Source organism: Lepisosteus platostomus, chromosome 1 (genome assembly GCF_059453375.1).
Source record: "Lepisosteus platostomus isolate fLepPlt1 chromosome 1, fLepPlt1.hap1, whole genome shotgun sequence".
Lineage (NCBI taxonomy): Eukaryota > Metazoa > Chordata > Actinopteri > Semionotiformes > Lepisosteidae > Lepisosteus > Lepisosteus platostomus.
The window spans coordinates 16,457,130-16,482,945 of NC_142611.1; the positions used below are offsets into that span (position 1 = coordinate 16,457,130).

Below are 25,816 nucleotides of genomic sequence, written 5' to 3' on the forward strand. Positions count from 1 at the left end.
GTCTTAATGTTTTTAAATAAGAAAGAAATAGTCTTTAATTTACTAAAGCCACTAGCCAAGGATCCGTTATTAGACAATGGATTGAAGATACTGTAGAAATACATGTTCGCAAAACACCTGTGGTGTGGAGTCCCTGACATCACAATGAGTGACACACTGAGTTTCTGCTGTACCTAAATTTATAAGAAGTCATTATGCATGACAGACCTAAGAGGAGACCTAGAAAAAAAGGTTACATCTGATGCCTGGACTTTATATTTCATTAGTATTTGTTTGAGGCATCAGACTTTCATATGTACAGTACTGTACCTAAAACCCTTGAGCAGAACCACCCCCCCCCCAGTAAAACAACTACTGAATTTTGCTTTTGCCCTCCTGGTAAGTACATAAGCAAGTACACATAAAAGCATTTGTCACATGATCTTAAAGTATCTAAAAGTAAAATTCAGTTTAGATTATTTAAAATTCAAACTATCAACATTTTGTGAAAACTGACAAAGTTATGCTAAAATGGCCAAATATAATCTCTGGTTCACTAAACTGTAGATGAAAAGGGAAATTTAATCAAGTTATGACAGGCTCTAGATGTTTGAGAAATGATGTTTCAACAAGTTTGGTTATGACACACAACCCTGAGACTGTATCATAGCATGTCTGGGCAGTTAGACAGTTCCTATTCTAACCACTGTGTAGTGAAAACTGGGTGATTGCGTCAGTATATCAGCAATTGTATTTGGCTATGAAAGAAAAAAAAATGTATTTAGCAATCCTAACATTTAAACAACACATTTGCACTTTGAAAAACCTGATAAATATTATAGATATAAATGATAAATACTATATATACAGTATTTATTATACTACACAATATACTGTACATGTTAAGAAAATTTATCATGGGAATATATAATATACAGTATAGCCACAATGAGCACCAATTATAATTGTAATGAGGCAGCCCTGGGCCTTAAAATCTTGCCACTTAAGATAAATTAAGTAGTGACATATTTATAGTACTTTTTTATCTTGCTGTATACTCTCACATTATTAGAGATTATCACCCACACGTGCCATACCTAATTAAAAGCTAAAGCTGCATACATCACAAGGACCGATGATTCAGAAATATTAAAAAATACAGTTCCCAAGAAAATGTCACTTTAAATACAGTACTGCTCCCTCCATTTGTCATTGTAATGTTCAATAAGCATACTGAAACCCAAAGTATTTAGCTCACTTTATTTGAGTGAGGCTGGGAATGGGATAAAATTGCCACTCACCATCAAATTAATTCTGGAAAAGATTCTTGACCTTGTTGCTTTCAAAAATATCATATTTTAGGACCTGTATTACTCCTTGATTTTAGTTTGGATCTCATGTGGCAATTGGTCTACTTGACATTTGTTTATTTTTGGAAATACAAAAAGTCCTTGCAAATTTGGGAAACCGAAAAAATTCAGTTTTTTTTCAGTTTTAGTAGAATAAAAAGCATTGGTATTTGCTTAGTTACCAGGATAATACATTTTCTTAAGAAAAATCCTTAAAATGTATCTTCAAAACTCTGAAATAGTCTTTATCTTTCAAAAATATCTAAAATATCTAAACATAGGGCCTCAAGTGAGGTGGAATAATAAAGTAATAAATGCTGTACTTTCTTAACATGGCAGATACAGTATTTGAATAAATATAATGAGAAGTCCTTAAATACTTTTTTATTTCTGTGTAGTATTGTACTGTAGTTCTCATTACACAGAAAGTAAGTTTTACAATAGGAGTCTCAAGCATGTAACCCTGAAAGAACAAGTGAGATACTGTATGAAAACATTAAGACATTCCACAGTTACATCTAATGTTTTCAATCTTGAAAGAGGCTCATGGAAACACCAAAACTTTGAATTATTCTGTTTTTTTTTAATACCAAGAGCATTATCAACTGTTTCTTTTCTCTATTAGACATTTAAGTTCTCTCTGGCTTATCACCTTTCATAAAGATGCCCACCAAAGTAACATCACAAAACCATGTCAACTACTGTAACTCTATGAAAAACGAAAAATATCAGAAAAGTGAAAACAGAGAAGGAATATGAGAGGAAGGAAGCTTCGGTTACAGAATACTTTCTTTTGAATTAGAACTGTTCAAGACTGGCATACATCTCTAAAGCACTGAATTAACACTTCAGTGCATTACTTTGATGTACTGTAGTTGCACGTATGCACATGAAAAGTAAATGGGTGTCCTGTAAAACATGGGTTCTCAGTGTTTTATCATCCTTTTCCAAAATTACTCTCACGAAAGATATCCAAATACAACACAGAATCACACTGGATTATTCTTATGAACGCTGTCATAAATTACAAATAATCTAAAGCATACAGTATGAAGACACTAAATCTTGTCACTGTTGAAAAAAATTACACATTATGAGTATGAAAACTATCTTTTGCATTTTGGTGACCCCCATGCCCCAGTAAAGGTGCCTGATGAATGGTAAAATGATTTTTAAGAGAGTTCTGATTGTTGGAATTTATATGATGGGATAGATGATCTGAAAAGCATCCTGCCCTATTCAAGAATCATACTAAGACATGATTATCCGATAGTATAATTGCCAAAATCTGGAAATAATCCACAATTCCAAGTAATTTATATTTTATATAATAATTTATAATTATTATTTATAAAATATTCTATTTTGTATAATTACCATTTCCAATGTATCAGAAATAAATATAGCATCATCCATTCCAAAGCAATTTGCATTGTTGTTCTTTATATAAATTAAAACTAGTAGAAAGATGGGCAAATATAAATGTTCTGATAGAAATCTATACTTAATGAGAAGCTGATATTGATCAAACAACTCCAATTCAATCAGAATTTTGTTTAATTGCAACTTGATATTCAGCTTTTCCAGCAAAAGACAAGACCAGATCTTCTCCAAGTGTGGCCTTTCCAATTCACTTTACTGCTGGATTTATGAACAGCCAGTCCTAAATAACTTGTATCAATATAACAATTCTGGTGCTGGCTGCACTCAAGGACTACAATGGGGTGGTTTGGAAGGGTCATGGCCAGAGAAGGCCAGAGAAGGCCTATTCTAGGCTGCATTCTGATTTTGAGCTTCATCTTTACTTGTTTCAGTTTTGAATAAGATCAACCTGTTTTTTGGAATACAAAAATTATGAGAAGTCATAAAACTTTGGTTCTTTTAAAAACCATGAGTGATAAAAAACATCATTACAGTGACTGTTTACTGCCATGAAACAAATATTTTAGCTGGTGTGTTCAAAACAAAACAGTATCAACCAGTGTAATCCTTATTTCATTTTTCATAATACACATTGAGTTGCCTTTATGCTGTGTGGAGTGAAGGCAGAAGTAATACAGGTACCTAGGATACTAACTGCTGTACAATGAGATTTGTATTTCCATTTTCACATACCAGTATCACCTCTCCCACACTACAGGAAGCAAAACATTTCTTAGTCAAACCTGATCAGAGGTCCCTCTGCCTGCTCACTCCTCACATGAATCTGTCAAGCACGGACTTTAGATAAGATCTTCACAAAAGAGGATAAATCAAGCCTCAGTGTCACATTCTTTCCATTTCAAAGACCATGACCAATTTCCAAATTTGTTTTTTTTTCTTGAACATTCTACACAAAACTTAAAAAAAGAGACTAATTTTCATGAGCACTGCTGTAAACATGAGCAGGTGTAACCTGAAATACCCATCTTGCATCTTTTTATATACCACATACAGTATATTTTTTACAAAACTCTGTTGGCAAGAAGGAACATCTTAAAATCAATAATCTGTCTATTTTACAAAAACGTTTTAAATAAATGTAAATATGTAAACACTGTTTGTACAGTTCTGGCACCTTCTTGGCCATGTTGGACCGATAAGGCTTTATTAAACAGGAAATACATTTAAGGAATAAATCTGATACAGCAAGACCAGAGTCTCAAGCTAAGCAGTCACTGATTTTCCATAGCGTCTTGAAAGACATGAGACCAATAGCCTGAGGATTACCTCTGTAAGTTAATTTCTGAAGACTGATCTTAGTGTTGGAGTTGTTTTGCTGTGTAAATATTTACACTACTTGACGACTTCCTAAATGTTTTCCTGTGTAATAAACAGGTGGAAAGTTGTGACAAATAAAACCCGTTGCCAGCCCAACTTCTCAAGTTTGACAAACACATTCCTTAATTCTCTGATCACTGAGGGAGCGTGGCAGCCTTGGGGATAACCACATGCTCATCTACCAGTCTGAGTCATCAGTGAACACTTTCTTGCACATGTTGGAGTTTTCCTGGTGGAGCGGGAGCTCGGAGCCGGGTATTTGGTCTCTCCTGCCCCTGCGGGAGACGAAGCGCTTTCCCGATTGGATGCTTTCGTACTTTGTCATGTACTCCCTGGGAATGCAGTGGTAGAAATGAGGGTGAAATGGTTACAACCCAGAAGAAGCTAACACATCACATGAGGATGAAGGGCCACGTTTTATGCTTTCCTGTACTTGATTGAGTTAATGGCTGATGTGCCATAAATGAAATGCGGCTGGGCTGGTATATGGGACTCCTGGGGAGGTGGGCACACTGATCGTGCCCTGAGAACAAAACATGCTAGTCAATCAGTCACGGGACTAATAAGGACACTCCACACTCCAGCCCAGCTGAAAACAATTTCAGGCAGGGCCATCACTTGCCCTGTCACAGTGTTTGTACGTGTTGGGTAAAAGTAATACCATTTGGACAAATTCCTATTTCTGACTCAACTTACTCACGACTGGAGCTGAGGACCGAGAAGATGGAGTATTTAAAGTATGAATATATCTCAGACAAATAGATCTCCAGTTTTTTAGAGATCTTTGCAAAGCAAAGCCCCGCACATCATCAGCAACAGCTTACCTGAAAGGAAAGGATTCTTTGTCCATCTGCATGCACACCAGAAAGGGGTATTCAGAGAACTTCACTGTGGTAATGAAATCTAGTGTGGCTTCAGTCTCAAAGCTGACCTCCACCCCGGCTTTAACAAAGTCCATGTCCACTGTCACGTTGCCCATCACAAACAAGGCACCCCTAGAAACCAGCAAGATAACTTTAAGAATGAAAGCAGCACTATCACACAACTGCTAGTTTATCAATAATTGCACCAGAGACGAATGCCCTAACAATCTTAAATCTTTAGATAGTTTACTCATTTTGGCAGCCTTCCAAATTAATTGTACTGTTCCTTTAACATACTGTAAGATATGTTCATAAATATCCCTATGTTTATAACTGAAATTATAACCAAGAGAATGACTAATTCTTTTTCAAATTTCTGATGAAACGCATTTCCAATTGTTGGAAATCAATTAACACTGCAGAAACCTGTATAATAAATTATTAATTGCCAATTCAGGATGAATAATTTATATTGCTGCAATCTACAGGGTTTTTCTGTGACTTCTGTCATTGATTAATAATGGGAAAGCAACTTTTTGATCTGTTTTACAGGACCGAAGCTCCTCATACATTTTCAGTAACCCAATTCAACCCAAATTCAATTATTAGGGTGTAGCATACTTAATGTTTATAGTCTGAGGAGGATCAAGCCAAAATAGCTTTTAATAAATCAGAATCAGAACTGTATTATTCTACTATTTAGTACTGTTTCTATTTTATGAGTACATAATATATGTGTTTCTTTAAAATAGATGTGATTTAAAATTTGTGGGTGTTGCACTGCCTCTGTATTGTAAATGCACAGAAGAATTCACTTGATTATGCATGCTGTTTTTACCTGCTTAAATAAACATAATCATTCATATCATTTGAAATTAATTAATGAGTAATGAAATAATCTGATTAATATAAAAAATATTGCTGCAATTAACAGCAAGAACAGTATACTCATTGAAAATTGCATTTAAAATTGGAGTAAAACTGAAGTGATTTTAAGAAGTCTAATATTCAAAACACCCTTTAAAGTAGACTGAGCCCTTCTATAAAAACTGGTGAAGTATCCTGTTTAATATTCTTGTACAATTTTGTATTCCCTGACAATCATCCATGTACAAACAATACAATTATTGCTTGAGCATTAATCATATAAAACTGTTTATCACAATTAATGAAATCAGTGATTAATTGTTTTAAATATCCCCCTTAATTTTGTACTACCCCAAAGATTACTAAGGAGAAATGGATCATCTCCCCTAATGAAAGATTACATTCATTATGGTCACAAATATAATAGATCCCAAGTAAACTTATAATTACAAAGTACTGGAGAACCATAGAGGGCCACATAAATGGATATCATTCTTTATTGGTAGGTCCTGTTGATTTGACAAATTCTGATTTGCATTTTTATCTTTGTTGTCATAAAACACAACACACATTCCTTGCATTTCACTATGTTTAGAAATCCCCTTTAGGTGACACTGAATTAGAATCCCTTATTCATCAAATGTGAATGTTTGAAATGGCATCAGTGCCAGTAAAAAATGTTATGCTAGGATTCAATTGTCGAATTGTTCAAGCATACTGTACGGGTCCATGGGTTTAAAGGATGGCTTTGTTTTTTTGCAAAGATTTAAAAACAAAACGTACTAGATCAGCTTTTTTCTACATTTGCCAAACAATACTTAAAACTAATTGCCAGTAAGCGGGCTACAATTCCACACATATTATATAGAATTATAAAAATTGTACACACATTTTCATTTCAATTGAACACTGCACTGTTGTTTGGCCTTTTGGATGCAGTATGGCTTGGCAACAATATCACTAGCATGTGTTGTGGTGATATAGATAGCCCCCAGGGCTATTCTTAGACTGTGTGCTACACATTGTGTTGGCCTTAACACCTGTCCATGTCATTCTTCTTCTGGAGATATGAAATAAGCTTGGAAGAGCTGAAAAAAAAGTTTAAACTGTACATGGGTATATCTGCTCATCTGTCTATGATGACCCCTCGGCAAGCTCTTATTACTTATTATACTTATAACTGGGGGAATTGGGGAATTTAATAGCAGATTTTTCTTTTCGTCTATAGGACTTTTTCCAGAGTAGTAACTATGAGAAAAGGCAGACATCCCATTTTCACTTAGAATTTTCATTTATATTGTTTAAGGATCAGTGGAAACAGGGTAGACCCCAGTGTGATTTGGTCACAAAAACAACTGCAGGGATTTCAGGTTAGCAATTGTTGTATCTTTACCCATTTACTGTCTAACTGCTTCATCCAATACAGGGTCGCAGGGGAGCCGGAGCCCATTCCAGCAAGCATCGGGCACAAGAGAGGATACACCATGGTTGGGCTGTCAGTTCATGGCACACACAGACACAGACGCGCGCGCGCGCACACACACGCACACTCACACGCACACTCATGTCAGGGCCAGTTCTTTCCAGAAGCCCATTTACTACCAGTATATTTTTTGGACTGTGGGGGGAAACTGGAGAACCCTGAAGAAAAAACCATGTGAACATGAGGAGAACATACAGACTCCACACAGACAGCACGCCAGGTCCAGAATTGAACCCAGGGCCCCTGAGCAGTGAGGCAGAAATTCTAACCACTACCCCACTGTGCCACCCTTTTTACGCTTTCTAAAACGAACACATTATGAATTCAGCAGCAAACCTACCTGTTATTTACACTGGTCTTAGATTCCCTATACCACAGGCTAAACTCCATGCCACCTGAAATGTCAATGGCCAGCCCTCCCTGGAACTCCACACTGGCCTTCAGCCCAGACTGTAACTGGATGACCTGAGAGGGAGAGAGAGTGGGCGAAAGAGAGAGAGAGGGATGGAGAGTAAGTAATTTAAAACAAGAACAAATCCATTTCAGACAGATAGATAGCAGACAGCATAGCGGCGAGACTTTGGAAAGATCAAATTAAAATTGAAAAGATCCTTAAGCCAAATTGGCTGTGGCACATTTCTAGGAATTGGATGCTACTGTAACTCATCTGTCTAATGAAATGGATGCCTACGCTTTTTTTTTTGTGCAGGACCATGTTCGTGTTACGCAGCACAGATCTATATGACCATTTAGAGAATGACATTTGCTTTCCTCTGTTGCATTTTTTCCAACTTCACAGAGTTACTCAGAAGTTATGCAATGTGTTTTTTTAAATTAAAACTTAGGATTTTGTGGTTCAGTTTATTCACCTGACCCACTTACACTTTATACATTTCTGTACTACAGCTAGAAAGATGTAGGGTCTTTCCTTTTCAATCTTTTGACTCGTTTCATCATAGATGTGTTGGTTTGGGATCAAAATGTGATCCACCCATTTTCTAGCTGCTTCATCTAATTCAGGGTAGCCAGAGCCAGAGCCAGAGCCAGAGCATATCTTGGCAAGCAATGGGCTCTAGATGGGATACACCCTGGATCAGATGCCAGTCCATCTCAGGGCACACGCAGACACAAACACATTCACAGCAATTCTCCCAGAAGTCTTTGGACTGTGAGAGAAAACTGGAGCACCTGGTGAAAACCAATGTGAACATCGGGAGCACTTACAAATTACTCACAAACAGCACCACACATCTGGAATTGAACCCAGAATTCCAGCACTATGAGACTGCAGTGCTAGCCACTGCGCCACCATACGCCCAAGAAAAAGATCAGTAGTGCTGATAAGTGCACTATTCATCAACTGTGCAAGAAATGCAAGACAAATTCAAGCTCAGCACATGAGACCAAGGTCCAAAGTTTCGCTTTCATTATATATTATGACAGTTTAGGGTTGCCACATCACCGCTTCCTGGGATCTTTCAATGTTTTCTTCCACTCCTCCACAGAAGAATTAGACACACAAATGTTCTCGTAGTTTATTAGTATACGTAGCACAGGATTACACTTCCAGTTCATTACCACGGTCAGCAAAATGAATCTTACTCCTCAAATGCAGTCTTGGTTCATAAACTTTTCTTTGCTCTCTAAAATTCCTTCATCAGACAAGCCACAGTGGAATCCAGCCTGTAAATTTCATGGAGGACACCAACCAAAATAAGGTGGCTCAAAGGGCCTGAACATCCAATGACTGGAAGACTGCTATGAACTGACTTTTTATCATGGCAAAACATTTCCTCTAGCACACAAAGACTTGACATTCTATATCCATCCACCAACACCACGGAAGCTATAATAAACTATCTTAATCACACACAATGTGAGAGTGTGACTTGTAATCCTCTAACCAATTATTTAATATGACCTAATTCACCTATAGTGTGGCTATTTACAGACTTAAGAGGCCTAATGAGGTCTCTGTGGCAAGTTGGATGTCATATCAATCTTCCCTGACCCGGCCTGCCACAGTATGCTTACCTGAGAGTGATCTATCAACAGAATGAGGCCCTTGACCACATTGATTGGATCTCCAGTAGCTGTAAACATCTTGGACATCAGGTCGCTGTAGCCCTTGAAGAAGGTGACTGGTCGCAGCTGGACATCGAACAGCAGGGCAGACATTCCAGCGAAGGACTCTAAATCCTCCTCACCTTCATCAGGAGTGGCAGCGATCAGGGACTCCAGACCTTGAGCCTCTATGACAACCTGGGCAAGATACAGTTATCAGATGCAAAATCAGCAGGCACCCCCTTTTTAATACATCATACGTCCCTTGCTGATGGATTTTTTTAATGTAACAAAAGTGGGTTTTGTTTCCCAGCTCCAGTCATAGGAACCCACTAATGGTACTGGTTTGTGACCAAATCAGATCACATTTATTTTTAAATATCCCATGTTTTACATTTAAAATGTGTTATATATAAACATACGTTATATGTTCAGGAACATATCAGAGCATAGTAACTATGAGAATTCATTGTAAACTACCAGTTTACAAAACACGAAGTGTCTCTTTGAAAACTGTTTTCTGATAACTTTGACAAAGCAGAAAAAATTGAATTTTCATTGTTCTCCACAGAGAAAAGGAACTGGAGAATTCTACTAAGAAGTTAGTAGAAATGATTTTCCCGGTTCCTGCATCTCACAAGGCAGTTGTCACAAAACTAAATATTACCTTCTAGATTCTCATTGGGAAATTCCATACTGCTGGTTAAATCTGCGCCTTCTGATGCATTTTCTGCTATTGTGGTATTTTTGTCCCTTTCCAAATTGCATTAATAAGTAGTACGAAGGCTATAGTCATGAAGAAAGCATATGTTTATGGAACGCTTCAGACAAAATGTTTCACTTTTTATTGCCTAAGTAAAAAAGAATTAAATACAGTACCTGGCTGGCATGAAGTTGGGTGTCCTTACTTAAAGCATAGATGTTCATGTTGCTTCTCCTCAGAATACCAGAGCCAGAGTACAGGATGTCCAAACTGTAGGTGGAGGTGGTGTCTGAACCTCCTGCAACATACAAAGTATATCAGCCCCTTTTACAAAGACTTTGTTGCAGAGCAACAGAGGATAGTGATTAAGAAAAGAGTCACCTACGTGCCATGTAGCCAGAGTAAGCAGACGAGGAGCCAGTTTTCGATAAACGGTCATAGTTGTGGGCAATCGTGTTTCTCATCACCTGCCGAACTGCTTTACTGAAACAGATAAAGAATATCAACAGTACTGAATTCTTGAGGTGAAATAGGCTTAATTAGAATACATTAAAGGTTTATTTTATGCTGAAAAGACACCCGAAGAAGGCCCCACAGCCAAAATGTTGTGTTTCCTTTCTTCTCTTTTTAGCATGGAGTAAACCTTGAACTTGTTCCTACGCATGTTGACGCTGCTACTGTACCTACTTGAACTACTTAATCAGAACACTACCTACATATATATTATGTCACGGTAGTTAATTCTGGGTGTTAAGGTGCCCTAAACAATAATATATAACCTAATAACAGTATACCATAGGCACATTCACACACCCAAGAACCCAGGGACAATCGGGAAAAACAATGATTAACCTAGCAGGCATGTCTTAAGAAGGTGGGAGAATCACAAGTGAAAGTGGGGAGAACATTACATTTCCACGTAGAAGGTTTCCCAATCTGGAATCAAATCAAGGACCCTAGAGTCACAAGGCTGCAGAGCAAACTACCAGGCCTCCACGCTGTGCTCACATGAAACATTTATCCATCTTCTAACTGCTTTATCCAATACAGGGTCACAGGGGAGCCAGAGCCTCTTCTGGCAAGTAAAAGGCACAGAGCAGGATTCACCTTAGACGGAACACCAGTCCATCACAGGGCATACACTCATACCAGTGTCAATTTTCCCATAAGCCAATATATCTACAGACAGTATGTCTTTGGTCTGTGGGCGGAAAGCAGAGCATTTGGATGAAATCAATGTGAGTAGTGGGATAACATGCAAAACTCCATGCAGATAGTATCCCAGGAATTGAACCCAGGGCCTCATCACTGCTAGGCTGCAATGCTAACCTCTGTGCCACAGTGCTACGTTCACACTGAACAGCGAAATTTAAAACAATCATCTAAAACCACGCTATTATGAAGTCTGCAATAGTGATTTTGAGGAAATTAAACTTTGCATAAAGACTTTCAACACAAGCTTCAAGCTCTTTAAAGCTAAGCGCCAGTGAATAAGCTACTGCACTACAGCGGAGTTTGGACATCACATTAAGTGTGAAGTGTCATGAGATCTGTATGGTTCACAGACACCTGGATAGTAATTTAGCTTCACATTTCATATGAAGATGACATGTCCTACACAGCATAGCCCACCCTTCTGCCTTAACAGGACATTTGTTTTGAACCATGGTCCAGAAAGAAAAGAACCATTGATAAAACTGACTTTCCTCTTGTGTATCTTATCCAAATACTTACCAGCCCCAGATATACAGTACTTGCCTCAAGAAATCTGATAAAATTGGATTTACAGGTGGTGCATCTCACCCATGTACTAACCAGGTCCAGATTTGCTTACCTCAAGAGATCTGAGGTGGAATAGCTGCCAGAAGAGTATTGAGCTTTTTATGGAGTGTGGTTGTGCTTATCCACGTCTTAGCGAAAGAGATGACCGATCTTTTCCAGAGCCCACCGAACATAATGAAGACCTACCTTGCAGGCATTTCAAAGTGCAGGATGTCCTGGACCTTGGAGACCATGTACTTGTTCATCTCATTGGGGAGTGAGCCGATGGAGAGGAGGAGGTTTTGCACTTCAATGTATGTGGGATTGCTGCTGAAGATGACATCAGCTGCTGCTGCCCTCACCACCTTTTCATACACTTTTCTGTTCTGGTGATAGATCCTGTTCAGAGCCTTTTTCACCTGGTACATTTGGGAAACAGGGATCATCAGCTGTAGCTGGATTTCTTCCAGATATACCGCATGCTCATACTGTGAGATGCTTCACAGATCTTAATGAAATTAATCTAAAAAATTTGAAAAGCCCCATTCAGCTTTCTTAAACATTTCCTACAGAGTTAATGATGGGAACTTGGAACATACTGTACAAGCAACATTCTTGCAATGAAATTAAGTATTAAAAAATAATAAAAATGGTTTTCTGGAATAATTAAATTTGCTGAGCATCTAACTCATCAACTAAGTGGTTGACTATGCATTAAATGTGGAACAATGTGCATGAAGAGTACGTCATTGCTATACAGACTGGTATTGCTGAAATTAAAGTTAAATGATTAAGACTATTTTCTTATTTAATGTGTTTGCAAACTGGAAATATGTATATTTCTAGGCCCAAGCAGTTTGGGTTTTTCAATTTTCAGTTGGGTTCACTGCAACAATCTTCATACCAGCAAAAGAAATATGCAGAGAACATGCACATGCCCTTTGAAATATGCCCCGTCGGGCCATCAACTCTTCTTTCGCATTGGAAACCTGATACACCAACGGGACAGCTCAGGGATTGGAGGGGAGACAGACGGAGCTCCCACTGGTAACACTGCAGGCTCACAGACTCCCGGCAAGTCCCCAGGCTCACTGTTACATACTGTACAAGGCAATCTGAGGACACTCTTGCTGGCTCAGTGTCGCTTAGCTCTTGTAGCAACCGAACAATTGTACAACTGCAACCTGGCAAATTCCAGTCACAGTCAGCAAAGAACACCGCCCAGATCCAGGAAACATGATCTCTGGAATATAGTTTTCCAGCTGTGCTTCAAAACCCACCCCTTTAACGCTTATTTCTTTCGGACGGCTTACCTCGTCTGTGATCAGGGACGCGTCGTATCTCTGGAGAGCTGTGATGGCAATGGTGCTGATGGGCCCTGCAGCGGATTCTGAGAACTGTGTCAGGAGAGGGATGGCCTCTGGGAGTAGGGCATTCTTAAGAGCCAGCAGGTACATCTGCACCTCTGCTTCCACCTCTGTGCTCTCAGGTCCTTCCAGTATCAGTTTCTTTACCTGGACTACTGTCTAAACAATAACAGCGAGGCTAAGAACAATGCCTTATTCAGGCCTTTAAAATGAAATAAAAGTAGGAGGATGTGCCATAAATGCCATAAATGGTTAAAGAATCCCAGTTTGTAATGGAACCAGAATTCTGAAGTGAAAGAAGATGGTTGGGCTAAAGAATGGCAATGATCAGACTTACTGGAAGCTCGCATCCCCCCTTCTGGCACAGCTTTCGCACCAGGGCTCCCATGATGATTATGACCGACTCCTTGATATCGCTGCTACCAATCTTGCCATTCCAAATGTCCTGTGTTGAAAACATAGAACAAAACAGGGATGTCAAAGAACATAAGCCACTGAAAGTGACTATGCCTGTTTATTTTTAAATAGCAAACACTGAATAACGTGGGTTAATGCACTCATGTTTCATACAGGCTCTGACACAGAATAATTATAAACCACTGATCTGGAGGTGCTGTGGGAAAACAACAATTCAACATGCGGCTGCTCATGCTATCAAAGCAGTTCTGAGTGTGTCACAATTTACAGTCGTAGCGGTTTAGTAGTGCAGCTGAATGCAAGCTCACCATCAAGGCTTTCAACATCTTCTCATTTGGATGGGAAGCAAAGCCACAGGCATAGAGGAACCTCTCCTGCAGCACCAGGCCCTCAGGGTCTGAGAAGTTCAGGAACTGCAGGATGGCCTCCAGGGAAGCTGGGGTCTGGGCAGAGGTGACAGCATCTACTACTTGTGGCCTGCAGGGGGCAAGAGACGTTTTCTAACTCTTAATTGTTACCCCATGAAGGAAATCTCAGCCTCACAGTTACAGATTTTAGTAGCTTACCCTAAACAGAACTATGCTTCACGCTACCACTACCATGCCAGCTATCAAAACTATAAGGAACTCCTTCCAAACAACATGTTGGCCATCTATGAGCAGCAGGAAAAGCTTGAACAGGATTTGATATGTACTGTATTGCATAAGGGTTTGAAAATGTCTATCTAATGCTATCCAGCACCATAATCTTCAGCTGCCCTACGTATGAGGGTAAAGGGGTGTGAGACTGAACAGCATTTTCCAATAGATGTCAGGATTGTTCTTAGCCAGGGAGGTTCTTGAAGGCCTGACTTAGACCTTCTGCCATTGAGACAACACATTCAATTCACAGCAGGTCCCTCGTATTTTGGACAATTAGTGTATAACTATTACTACTACAGCCAATACTATACATACTGCGAATAATAAATATATAACGTCCAGTGGTCACCTTTCCTCTAGGAGTCTGGCTTTTCCTTTGATACTTAACCCAGACATCTAGACTGTAATACAAGGTATTACTGCGTGCTTCAGTGAGCCTGTTCTCACTCAGTGTAAACTGTCTTCATCGCACTTATTCTCCCCGACAGGTCTGATTCTCTGCTGTTTGCACACATTTACTCTGCTACTGCTTAGTGCATCAGCAGACGAAATAATAACAAAAATAAATACCATGCCTGAGCAAGAATTCTAAAAAAAAGATGGCCTCAGGACAAAAGAGCAGAGTTTCATCTTTATGGTCGTGAATGAAATACAACATAGAGACAACCAGGCTCCTCTCATCTGAGATATGAGATGAATTCACCTGAGGGCTGAGGGATGAGGTGCAGTTGTGCTGGGGGTTGTTGCAAAAAACCAAATGAGGAATGAAGTGACAGAAAATATGGATGGCAATGAATACAAATACAGTGTATAAAAATGGGAAAAACTGTAGATAATCTTAATGGACTGCCACTGGTTTTTGAGTTGCTATTTCTGTGCGGAGCTGAGGGTACATTTCATGCAATGAAGCTCGGCAGCTGTGCTTACAGGGCAGAGTGGCTTGTGCTCCTGAGTACTTTCAGGATCTCCTCCTTCCTGGATTTTCGAAGAGTCTGGATCAGAGACAAGAAGCTCCGAGAGGCAGGGGCTTTGGAAAGGCTCTCAGGTTCAAAGTCCTTGTGGATTGCTTGCCAGTGATTCCAGAGCTTAAGAAAGAACAGAGCTTCAGAAAGAACAAGAAAAAGCCCTGTACCTGCCTTTCACTCTAACGTATTACTATTTAGTTTAACATTAAATATTGTGATAATTTTGTTTTTGATATAGTCAAGAAAGAAATGCATTCCTTATATTCCTAAAAACTCCTATTTTATTACAGTGATTTGGTAACCAGTATAAAAACAAATGCTAAAATTAAACGAGAACACCTGTGGGTGTGGTGTGGGTTTGTGCTCGCCTGAATGACACAGGGAATGTAAACTACTCATGCAAAACAAATACAATCTGATAACAATTATTTTTTATTTCATGATTAAAAGAACAGTAAAATGATTCCTGAATAGGCTTTGGGCAACCACAACATTTATCCGAAACAAACAACTTTACAATCAAGGATAGATGGAGAAGACATTCTGACATTTTCTCACTTAGGTGTTTGTCATTATATTAGTGTTGTATTTTTTTTCTGTTTCATATCATATGACTTTTACTGACTTATGCTCACCACTTTAAATTCAATCAATCCAGGATAAAACTGGTTACCTATAAATGCCACAGGTTGTGCCAGGGCCTCATTTCTAAAAATAGGGAGGTGCAGGGTTTCTGGTGATGCTTGACTGGTATAATCTCCTGTGTGAAGTACAGTGTGTGAAGCCCCAGAAATACCAGAACCTCATATCAGACTACAGAACGTGTCTTGTCAGAGTAATTCCTGCCAGAAGAGTGTTTGTAAAATATTAACTACAGAGATGTTAATAAATGTGACTTTTTGTGACTAGGTTGTGACTTTTCACTGTGCAGTTCTATTGTGATTACAGTGATTTCTTTAGACTTTTTTGAGGAAGATGTATTTTCCAAACTGTAAATCTTTTTGTTAATTGATGATTGTGCTTCAATGCGAGCATGATTAAATCAGGAGGGCGCTGTATACAGTATATGACATGTTTATAATGCACTGGTACTTACCGAGGGACAGCCTTTGCAGTCCATCTTGATTTTCTCTGATGCTAGGGAAATGGACACATACTTAGGGTCCAAAGACTTGATGATGCTGCCAACATCTTTACCAGCACTTTCTTGAGGTCCTGACTCTGTCTTAACAAGTTCTAACTTTTGCCTGCAAAACAAAATTCAGTTTTGGAGCTCATTTGTTACAATATGTGTCACACCCTCTGCAGCCAGAGGGGGCTCCCACTCTGTCCTGTCCCTAGTTTCCTGTGCTTTGCTGTCCTTCTGGTGTCTCTCTCGCTGGGGCTATATATTTCCGGGTCTCTTATTCACCTTCGCTCAGCATTGACGTTTAGATGTCCTGAGACCTGCCTAGCACCAGGTCGCCCCACGTCCGCTGCCTGAGGGCATTGGTTTCTATACGACTCCTGAACAGCTGAGCCCAGGCCAACCCCTGTCTCGCCACTACGCATAGGGTCTTCTACTCTCCTGCCATTCCACGGTTTGTCCCTTCCTACATCCATGACAATATATCTACTTTTCAGATCCTTTAATTGCATTTGTTTTTACAAGAAAATAGTACCAACCATTCAGAGTACACAAAAATGTAATTGAAATGGATATTTGCACACTATAACATGAATGTTTCTTTTTAGGCATTGGCTATATAACAAAATATCCAGTTAGATATTAGTTATAAAAATGAATGAAAACTTTCAAGGATTTTACAGATATTAGAAAACATCCTGAATAATATCTGTTGTGTTCATGGTGAGCTTTAAAAACCATTTATATGGTTCTCCCAGGCCTAGGCTGAAATATAATTGACCCATTTACAGTATACAGATCCTTTGAGCCAAACTGGAATGCAGGCTGTATTTTACAAAAAAAAGAAAAACACTTGGGCAATCTACTGTAGGTCTAGTAAATCATCCAAAAGCAGTTAAATTCAATGAAGTCCCATTAAACGTGAACAGGAAAGGACAGGAAACAAACGAAATCCAGTGGTAAAATAAAAACAAATGTTATTTTGTGACAATCAAAAGTGGTATGTACAGTAAGGTACTGCAAGTACAGTGACTCATAAAATGTTCAAATCAAAACAAAAAAAGAATGTTCAGATTCGATTCCCGATCTTCAGTGATAACTCATTTGTGAAACCCATGTTTTTTGGGGGTTATTTGTATACCTGGACACAATTCTGGCTGCAATGGCCTGCCGTGTATTCAACGACAAGGTGTGTCTCTCCTCCGAAAGAGCCGACTTGATGAAACCATCTTGCAGAATGAACTCGGTGGTGGAAGAGGATTTGGAGCTGACCCCCAGGACCTGGGTAGTGAGAATAGAAATGAAAGAAAAGACGATGGAAACAGCGAACCAAAGAGGAGCTGGCGATTCATCATTATGGCCAGCAGCCATATCACCCTGCAACTCACAACTGGCAACCCACTGAAGCTAAGCAGGTGTGAGCCTGGTCAGTACCTGGATGGAAGAGCTCCTGGGAAAAACTAAGGTTGCTGCTGGAAGAGGTGTTAGTGGGGCCAGAAGGGGGCGCTCACCCTGCGGTCTATGTGGGTCCTAATGCCCCAGTATAGCGACGGGGACACTATACTGTAAACACACGCCGTCCTTCGGATGAGACGTAAAACCGAGGTCCTGACTCTCTGTGGTCATTAAAAATCCCAGCGTGTTTCTTGTAAAGAGTAGGGGTGTAACCCCAGCGTCCTGGCCAAAGTTCCCATTGGCCCTTACCAATCATGGCCTCCTTATAATCCCCATCTATGAATTGGCTACATTACTCTGCTCTTCCCACTGATAGCTGATGTGTGGTGAGCGTTCTGGCGCACTATGGCTGCCGTCGCATCATCCAGGTGGATGCTGCACATTGGTGGTGGTGGAGGGGAGTCCCCATTACCTGTAAAGCGCTTTGAGTGGAGTGTCCAGAAAAGTGCTGTATAAGTGTAAACATTATTATTATTAATATTAATGCAATTGTGACTTTTAGACCAATGCATCACTTAAGAATCAGAAAAGAGGAATGCACATTTCAATGACAAAGGTAACACTTCTAAAGCATCCAAAAATTCCCCTGTTTTAACTTTTGGGGTCTTTGGATTGCTAAGGGACTAAACTGTTTAATTCCTTAGCAATCCAGAGACCCCAAAAGTTAATTTTAAAAATAGCCTGAACTATAGATTGCGGTCTTAAATTAACTATAGACTGGTTTCTTAACTGAAGAAAAGCACACAGCTTAGCTGCAGTTCTGTGGGTCACTGTTATTATACAGTACAATGGAGTGTACTGTAAGTGCTGTTCTGAAAATGTTTGTCAGTCCAAAGTGTGCAACTAAAGAGTCAATGATTTTTTATTTATGTGTTTGATTGCTTTTGCAATGTGATGCCCATGCATTTGCAGAATTCTTCATTTTTGATCCACAGAAGCCCTCAACACTGACCTTACTGTGAGATGTGAAGCCTGTCTCTGCAGTCTTGCAGCTGTCCACGGCTTTGATTCGAGTAACCTGATTCTGTCGAGCCTGATAGTCAATCATGCACTTTCCCGACACATCCACCTGTTTTGAGACAAACATCATGGAAAAACAGACAGCTTGAGTTGCCAACGAAAGCCACTGTAAGATAACCAGTCATCAAACTGACTGGAAAAAAAGACTGGATGTGACAACATAGAATCATTTTTTGAAAATCTAAAATATGATGTGTGAAAACAGTTCAGCGCATATATTGACTCCATGTGGACCTTTTCCTACAATTTTCCTACAATTTTATTTGGGTATAGCGTGGAAAAGAACTTGCCATTTGCAAAGAATTCCAATCAGTCACGATGCTTTTTAAGAAGAAAAAGTGTTCCATCAAGTATCAAGGGAAAATGTTTTTTGATCGAATACATTTCTATTTATATACAAACCACAGGTTAGCATGATCTGTTTAAAACTGTCCCATCTTTCATATAAAATGACTTTATTTAACCACAGCAATCATATATGGACCTATTTCCATATGCAACTCCTGAGACACTTAGGGGACTTTTGACTAGCACTAGCACACCTGGTGAAAAGGCAAGAAAAACACGAATTCACTGTGTCAAATATTTTTACTTAATTACACTAATTCACTGTGTCAAATATTATTACTTGATTATACACATACTGACCTCTTCCACTTTTCCAGATGTGAGCTGCAACTGAAGCAGGCTGGCTAGGCCCCTCTTAATGTTCTTGATGACGGCATGCTCACTGTGGTATGTGTACAAGTTTTTGACCTGTGAGTAAGAAAGCATGGAAAAAACATACAGTAAGAACAGTTACAAACATAAAGAGGCCATTTGGGCAGCTAGTCTTGTATTCAGTAGCAAAGTAATATGAGAATCACATATAGCTTCTTATAGAAGCCAGGATGGCTTCAACAACACAGCTGGGTAGCATGTTCTACACTTTCACTGTTTGCATAAAGACATGCGATCGGTTCTCAATTTAAAATATGAACATTTCTATTTGTGTAATCTGTTTCACTGCTTATTCTAATAAACTCCTGGTCAATGCCTTGATGGGGATTTTGAATACTTGATTCAAGTCCCTTCACAGTCTTCTCAATTCAAGATTAAAAATGTTAGATTAGACTGTCAGCGTAGGACATTCCCTTAAGCCCTTGAATGTATTTAGATGTATTTTCTCTGGACTGATTCCAAAGCAGCAATATCCTCTCTATAAGGGAGATGTGATAATATTTCTTAAATAAAAATGTGCAATATGTACATGGTATATTCACACATTATATAAATTTCTCCGTAGGAGTACTGACAGGCTGTGGTACAGCTAGTTTAGCCTTCCAGAGAAACATGCAGCTGATAAGCTAAACCACCATAAGGCAGCCATTCACTACAACCCTTGGTCACATTACTGTGAAGGAAAGTTTAGTGCATTATTGCAGCAAGGGCAACATTTATTAAATTATCTGCCTTTAGAGGCAGCATGTCAGTTGCCCTTTGCTCTGAGCACTTGAGTTCTTATGCTGTCAGCTCCAATGCAGAGGGCGCACCTGATAACAGCTTAATCTCAACAAAGCCTGGCACACTTGCTTTCTCAACACTCTGACCTTTGTGCCCACCAGCCAAGTGTCTGGAATTTCTACAACGATCTTGGCTTCCATTCAGTGATTGAATTATTCTGCCATGCCAATCATACAGCAAGTACTATTGTTTCCTGAAACTAGGCTCACGCCATCCCCCTTCTCTCAATGACCGACTTATTTTTTGTGTAATCTTCTCTATTCTCCTGCAGGTTTTGACTTCACACCTTTCTTCACCCTTCTCCACTTTGCACTTCCTGAGTGGGCTCTCTGCCCCTCCTGCCTTCTCTCCACTCCCAGCTTTTGTTCTTCTGTGCTATTTAATCTTTGCTGTCTGCTCTGTCTCTCTCACACCCGGAGAAGGCTCCACAGCCGAAACTTTGTGTTTTCTCTCTTCTCTTTTCAGCATGGAATAAACCTATTACTTGTGCCTTTGCAGACTAAGCCTGCTGACGCAGCTACCCACCTGAACTATTGTATCACTGCTGCTTAGATTGGTAAATTATGACAAGTAAATGAAAAGTTATTTGACATTAAAGTTCCATAAAGGGAGCGACACACTCACACCTACTAGGGTCAAGTATGATAAAGACCAAAAAGTAAAAGAAAACATACTTTCAGTTTCTTTAGATCATTGCATTTTAGAATATTTGAGTATTTTATTGTCAGAAAAAAAGTAGTTCCAGACTGCAATGCATGAAACTAGAAGGAATTTATGAAGTTCTTGGCTGAATGTATTTGTGGTTTTCAGCTAGGAACATTTTCCTTGCTCATCTTGAGGAATACCATACATGTAGTTTAGTAGCTTCTGTGAAAAATGTGTGAAATACAGATATAACAGAGAAATGTCTGTTTATTCATCTGAAACTATACCTGTTAATGGCAGGCATTGGAGAAGAGCTATACTGCACGGGGCAGACTATGGTACAGAGCAATTTTAATACCTGTCAAATCAAAACACATGAATTTTGCTATTATTATGGATTTTGGGTTGACCAATGCATCTGTGTCTAGATCAGTGATTCTCATGCCTGGTTCTGGGCAGCCTTAAAGCTTTGAAGACTTAAATTTATGAATACAGACTAGAAAAATATTCCGATTAAGACCAATTAACAAAATAATTAAGTCATTAAGAGCTCAGATAGGATGAAAACCAGAAGACTAATGTGCTAATATATCGAAATAACATGTACAAAAAAGAAATATAGTCTACTTAAATATAGAAGATCTTGAAGGAAAGGTATTATAAAAAAACATGAATCTCAGAGAATGGGAAAGTTTAATCAAAATAGGTTTTGCTCATGCATTTACAGTATACATCATCACATATTTCCTGTTCTGCGTTCTGTTTTGGACTGGGGAGTCATCTTTGTGATATTTACATGAGTGGGGGGTTTTCTCCAGGTGCTACAGTTTCCCCCCAAAGTAAAAAAATCATTCTGTTTAGGTTAAGTCTCTGAATTGTGTGTCTGTGGAGGTGGACATGTACCTCATTCACCTCATTCTTCTGCCTTGTGCATGTTGTCTGCAAGGTTAGGCTCCACTTCATGTGACCCTAGGTTGTAACTTTTTGAAAACTTTCCAACCTTTTTCCAATCAGTGCCTAAGTATGTACAGTTCCTTCATATTCCAAACTCATCATTGCCCTTGCTCAACACATCTAAAAATGTGAATGAACAAGTAATAGGTTTATTCCATGCTGAAAAGAGAAGAAAACACAATATTTTGGCTGTGGAGCCTTCTTCCTTTGTAGCCTATGCATGCTGAGGTAGCTACCCACCTGAACTAAAAATGTGAATGTCATATAAGAAACCACATATAGTAAAAGGTACATTTCCCCTACCTTTCCAAAATTCCAGTGCAAGATGAATGGTTTTTGTAAGTCAGCCAGATTCTCCTTTCCAAGAATGCTTGCGGCAGTGGATCCCAGAAAGACATTACTCTTCTCTGGGCGTGGAGTCACATTCTCAATCCTGATGTCACTCATCTATGGAGAAACCCAGGTGAGAAAGATGTCGGCTTTCATTTTATTCCATATATTGCTTATCCCAATGAGACCATGGTCAATTTCCACCTGGAATGATGTCGCCTCAAAGAGTTTGTAATATCGTTTTGCACAGGGATGATGGGCAGACATACACCTCTTATCAACACACCCTTTAGAAACGTTCATCTTTTAACACACTGCAAGCTCAGGAGTACCTAGAGGAGAGTTTGTGCTAAGGGGAGGAGCTGTATTGTATGTGTCTTATTGAGGTCCAAGCCTGCGAGGACCTGGGAAATCAGAGGGATTGCTGTTTTGCAAAGAGCCAAGAAAGCCCTGGTTAACCAATCCTAGCCGTGCTCCTTGCACTGCCCTTCCAATCATGTTCCACTGCCTGGGGAATCCTGGTAAACATACTGCACTCGCCTTGTGCATTACAGTATATTAGTTAAGCCAGCTAGGGGTCTCCCCTTCACAAAACTCTTTAATGAGGTTGGTTGACTGCATTCAAGAGAGTTGGGAGACATGCAAGTGAAGAGACTCAAGTCATAAATAAAGAAAAGAGCGAAAATCATCTTTTTGCCATAGCTGGTTAAGTAGTAAGGCGGACATTTTGTAGAAAATGTACTGCACAAGGCTCTGGAATAAGGTACAAGACATAAAAAAGAAACATCTGAATCACATTCTGGCAAGGATAAATGATATTTGTCATTTTCAAAGACAGATAGCAATCTAGCAAAACTGATTTTTTTGAAAACAGATAAATACACCATATATCTGGATATATCCATTTTCCTGTCATAAGGTAATTTTCACCATGTTAGCACAATTGTGATTGTTATTCCCTTCTCTTAGTAGCAAATAAGATGCCAGCATAACTGACTTCTAACACGAAAGCTTCACATACCGCTATTTTGATAAGCTGATCATCTTTGCTGCTTGGATTTCTCCAGACTAAGTTGAGGTCAACACTGGATGATATCCTATAGCCAGCACTGCCCTGGGCTGACCCTTTGGCTCTGTCTAGGTGCACTTCAGTCATGTAGCTGAATTTGTACAGCTTTCCATTGCTGAGCCGTGGCCCGATATTTCCATCTGCAAATAAGAACAGAGTTACATCCAAGAAACAAATACGGCGAGGCACTTAACAGAGCAGTAGTTGCCCAGAAAAATAAAGCAATGCAAACAACATGCACAGGGTGCATCTCTTTATTGAAAGCAAAGCCTCATTCCCATAACATGTTGCAAACACCTCAGCAATACTTTCCCATGGTACTTAGTTAAATATTAGTTCTTCAAAGTGTCTTTTCTAATATCATTATTATACATTTTGGTTGTTGTTGTCATTAGGCACAACCATTCACATAATGCAGCAAAAATGACAGGTTGTTACATGGGAAGATATATTACTGTATTACTGTTGCAGTAGCATTTGTATATTGCTTTGGTGGGGGGGAATTCAGATCTTTGTGCAACATTCATTTATTGTTTCTTTCAATACAGCCTATCAACAAACTTGAAAATCTATACGTCTATAGCTTATGATGCCAGAGAAAGGTTTGCAGAAGAAGAAAGGTTTGTTGCAAAGCACTCAACTGAATATCTAGCAGGTATAACATAAAATGTCAGGGAAAAAGATGGAGCAAAATATTTTTTTAATGGCGTAATTGATTTACAGTATAAAGAGCCAGTGCTGAGGTTAACAAGAACTGCTCATTTTTTAACAAAAGGTTATCTTTCAAATGGTGATTGCTTTGAAACATCATAGAAAATAACACTTAAGGATGATTATTACTAAAAATCTTATAATTTGAAGTATAACACCTTGAAAATCTTGCAAAATACAATACATACGTGCAGAAATCAGAGGTCTATGCTTATATACATTTAATACCTGATAAGTGCCATAGGAAACCACAGGGGGCAACAGATCCCTATAAACAGCTAAGGGCAAGTGTAAAGGCTCAGATTTCTAAAAGGTGATCATTTTAGCAGCAAGTAACTGGAGGTGGGCCCATGGGACTTTTTCTGTTCTCTTCCACAAAAAGGCATCTATTGCTCAATGCTGTTTAACTGTATAAGATAAAAATAGGCTTTATAACATAAAGAGTATTCACAGAATGACCAGACCAGATTGTCTTCCATCTTTGACAAATTGTGGTTGCTTTAAAAACACAAACGGTAATGTCAAAGTGTAACACTGGCAGAAGAAGTAAAAAGTGTCCCTCTGTTTTTATCTTTAGCTTTTTTATCATTGTGTTAGGTACTTAATTCAGCTAAGCTGGACATTTTCTAATTTCTGAATATAATATGCTTCTTCTTCTAAAAAGAGCTAAAACATTTGATTAACTAAAGTTGTTAGGAATATTTAGAGCTCCCAGCATTTCCAATAACTGGTCTAGTACCATGGTATCCATTGAATGGGCTTACAGTAACTCAGACTGAACTCAGACAAACTAAATATTTTTCAGGAAGTCATTTGTTTTGTGAAACTACAGAACCGCATAGTTTGAAGTTAACCTTAGTGGTCTCTGCTTAGGATTAGGCTAATAGTCACCACTCAACAGTAACGAGTCTCAGTGACTTTGACTTGAGAATGAAGTTTCCCTCTGTGTACTGACTTTGCTCCATACCAACCATGTAACCCACAGTTCAAGGTTAAAATTCGACACACTGCAGACTGCATCGCTGCTGCCAACAGGAGATGAATACAAGTACAGCTGTGGTTCACAGCAAAGGTCAGTGACTCAGCATGATCATATGCACACCAATTAATGCCATATTCACATTGCATACCCTAAAAGCCGCCAGTTTAGTATGAGCTCTACCCTTGTTTTTCAAAATAACAAACATCTACATAAATAAGTGCACTGCTGAATTTGCAATCCAATCTACTTGATGATCATATGTAAAATTATTAGTGTTAAAAACTAAATATGCTTTATTCTAAAACTGCATTAGCCATCCAGCTTCTGACCTCTTCTTCCAATTCAGAGTAAGGGGGCTGGAGCCCATCCCAGCAAGCAACAGGCGAAAGGCAGGTTACACCTGAGATGGGACACCAGTCCATCACAGGGCTCACAGACACATACACATTCCTGTAGGGCCTGTTTTCCCAGTAGCCATTAAACCTAACTGTATATTTGTGACAGTGGGAGGAAACTGGCACACCTGGAGGAAACCCCCGCGAACATGGGGAGAACATACATGCTCCACACAATTATTTTATGCAATTATCCAGTGCAACTTCCATTGGATGAAGAAATCTAATGCAGATTCCAAGAGAAGTTAATTTCATAAAAATGTAATGTATAGTACTTTCTGTTCTGAAACTTGAGAAATAATCAATAGGGTCCCAGAATTGAATGCAGGGCTCCACTACTGTGAGGCAGCAATGCTAACCACTGTGTATCCCACTGCATTATCAAAAATTCAAAAACACTACCCTCA

The 25,816-nt window shown here is 39.1% G+C and overlaps 1 protein-coding gene across 2 annotated transcripts in view; it reads right to left on the minus strand.

The window, feature by feature from the left end:
- Positions 1-1,697: 1,697 nt before the first annotated feature.
- The window catches only part of mttp (microsomal triglyceride transfer protein), a 29,526-nt gene continuing 5,407 nt past the window's right edge, over positions 1,698-25,816 (minus strand). For both annotated transcript variants that reach the window (XM_088625962.1, XM_088625971.1), the window contains exons 3-19: positions 23,274-23,461; positions 22,226-22,369; positions 19,469-19,576; positions 18,753-18,869; positions 17,487-17,626; positions 16,316-16,466; positions 15,182-15,339; positions 13,922-14,090; positions 13,534-13,641; positions 13,143-13,355; positions 12,037-12,248; positions 10,454-10,551; positions 10,245-10,366; positions 9,336-9,563; positions 7,642-7,766; positions 4,913-5,083; positions 1,698-4,420 (exon numbers count right to left, since the gene is read on the minus strand). In XM_088625962.1, coding sequence (XP_088482088.1) covers positions 4,267-4,420; positions 4,913-5,083; positions 7,642-7,766; positions 9,336-9,563; positions 10,245-10,366; positions 10,454-10,551; positions 12,037-12,248; positions 13,143-13,355; positions 13,534-13,641; positions 13,922-14,090; positions 15,182-15,339; positions 16,316-16,466; positions 17,487-17,626; positions 18,753-18,869; positions 19,469-19,576; positions 22,226-22,369; positions 23,274-23,461 — 2,606 coding nt within the window. In that variant the 3' untranslated portion in view covers positions 1,698-4,266. The remainder of the gene's footprint in view (positions 4,421-4,912; positions 5,084-7,641; positions 7,767-9,335; positions 9,564-10,244; positions 10,367-10,453; positions 10,552-12,036; positions 12,249-13,142; positions 13,356-13,533; positions 13,642-13,921; positions 14,091-15,181; positions 15,340-16,315; positions 16,467-17,486; positions 17,627-18,752; positions 18,870-19,468; positions 19,577-22,225; positions 22,370-23,273; positions 23,462-25,816) is intronic.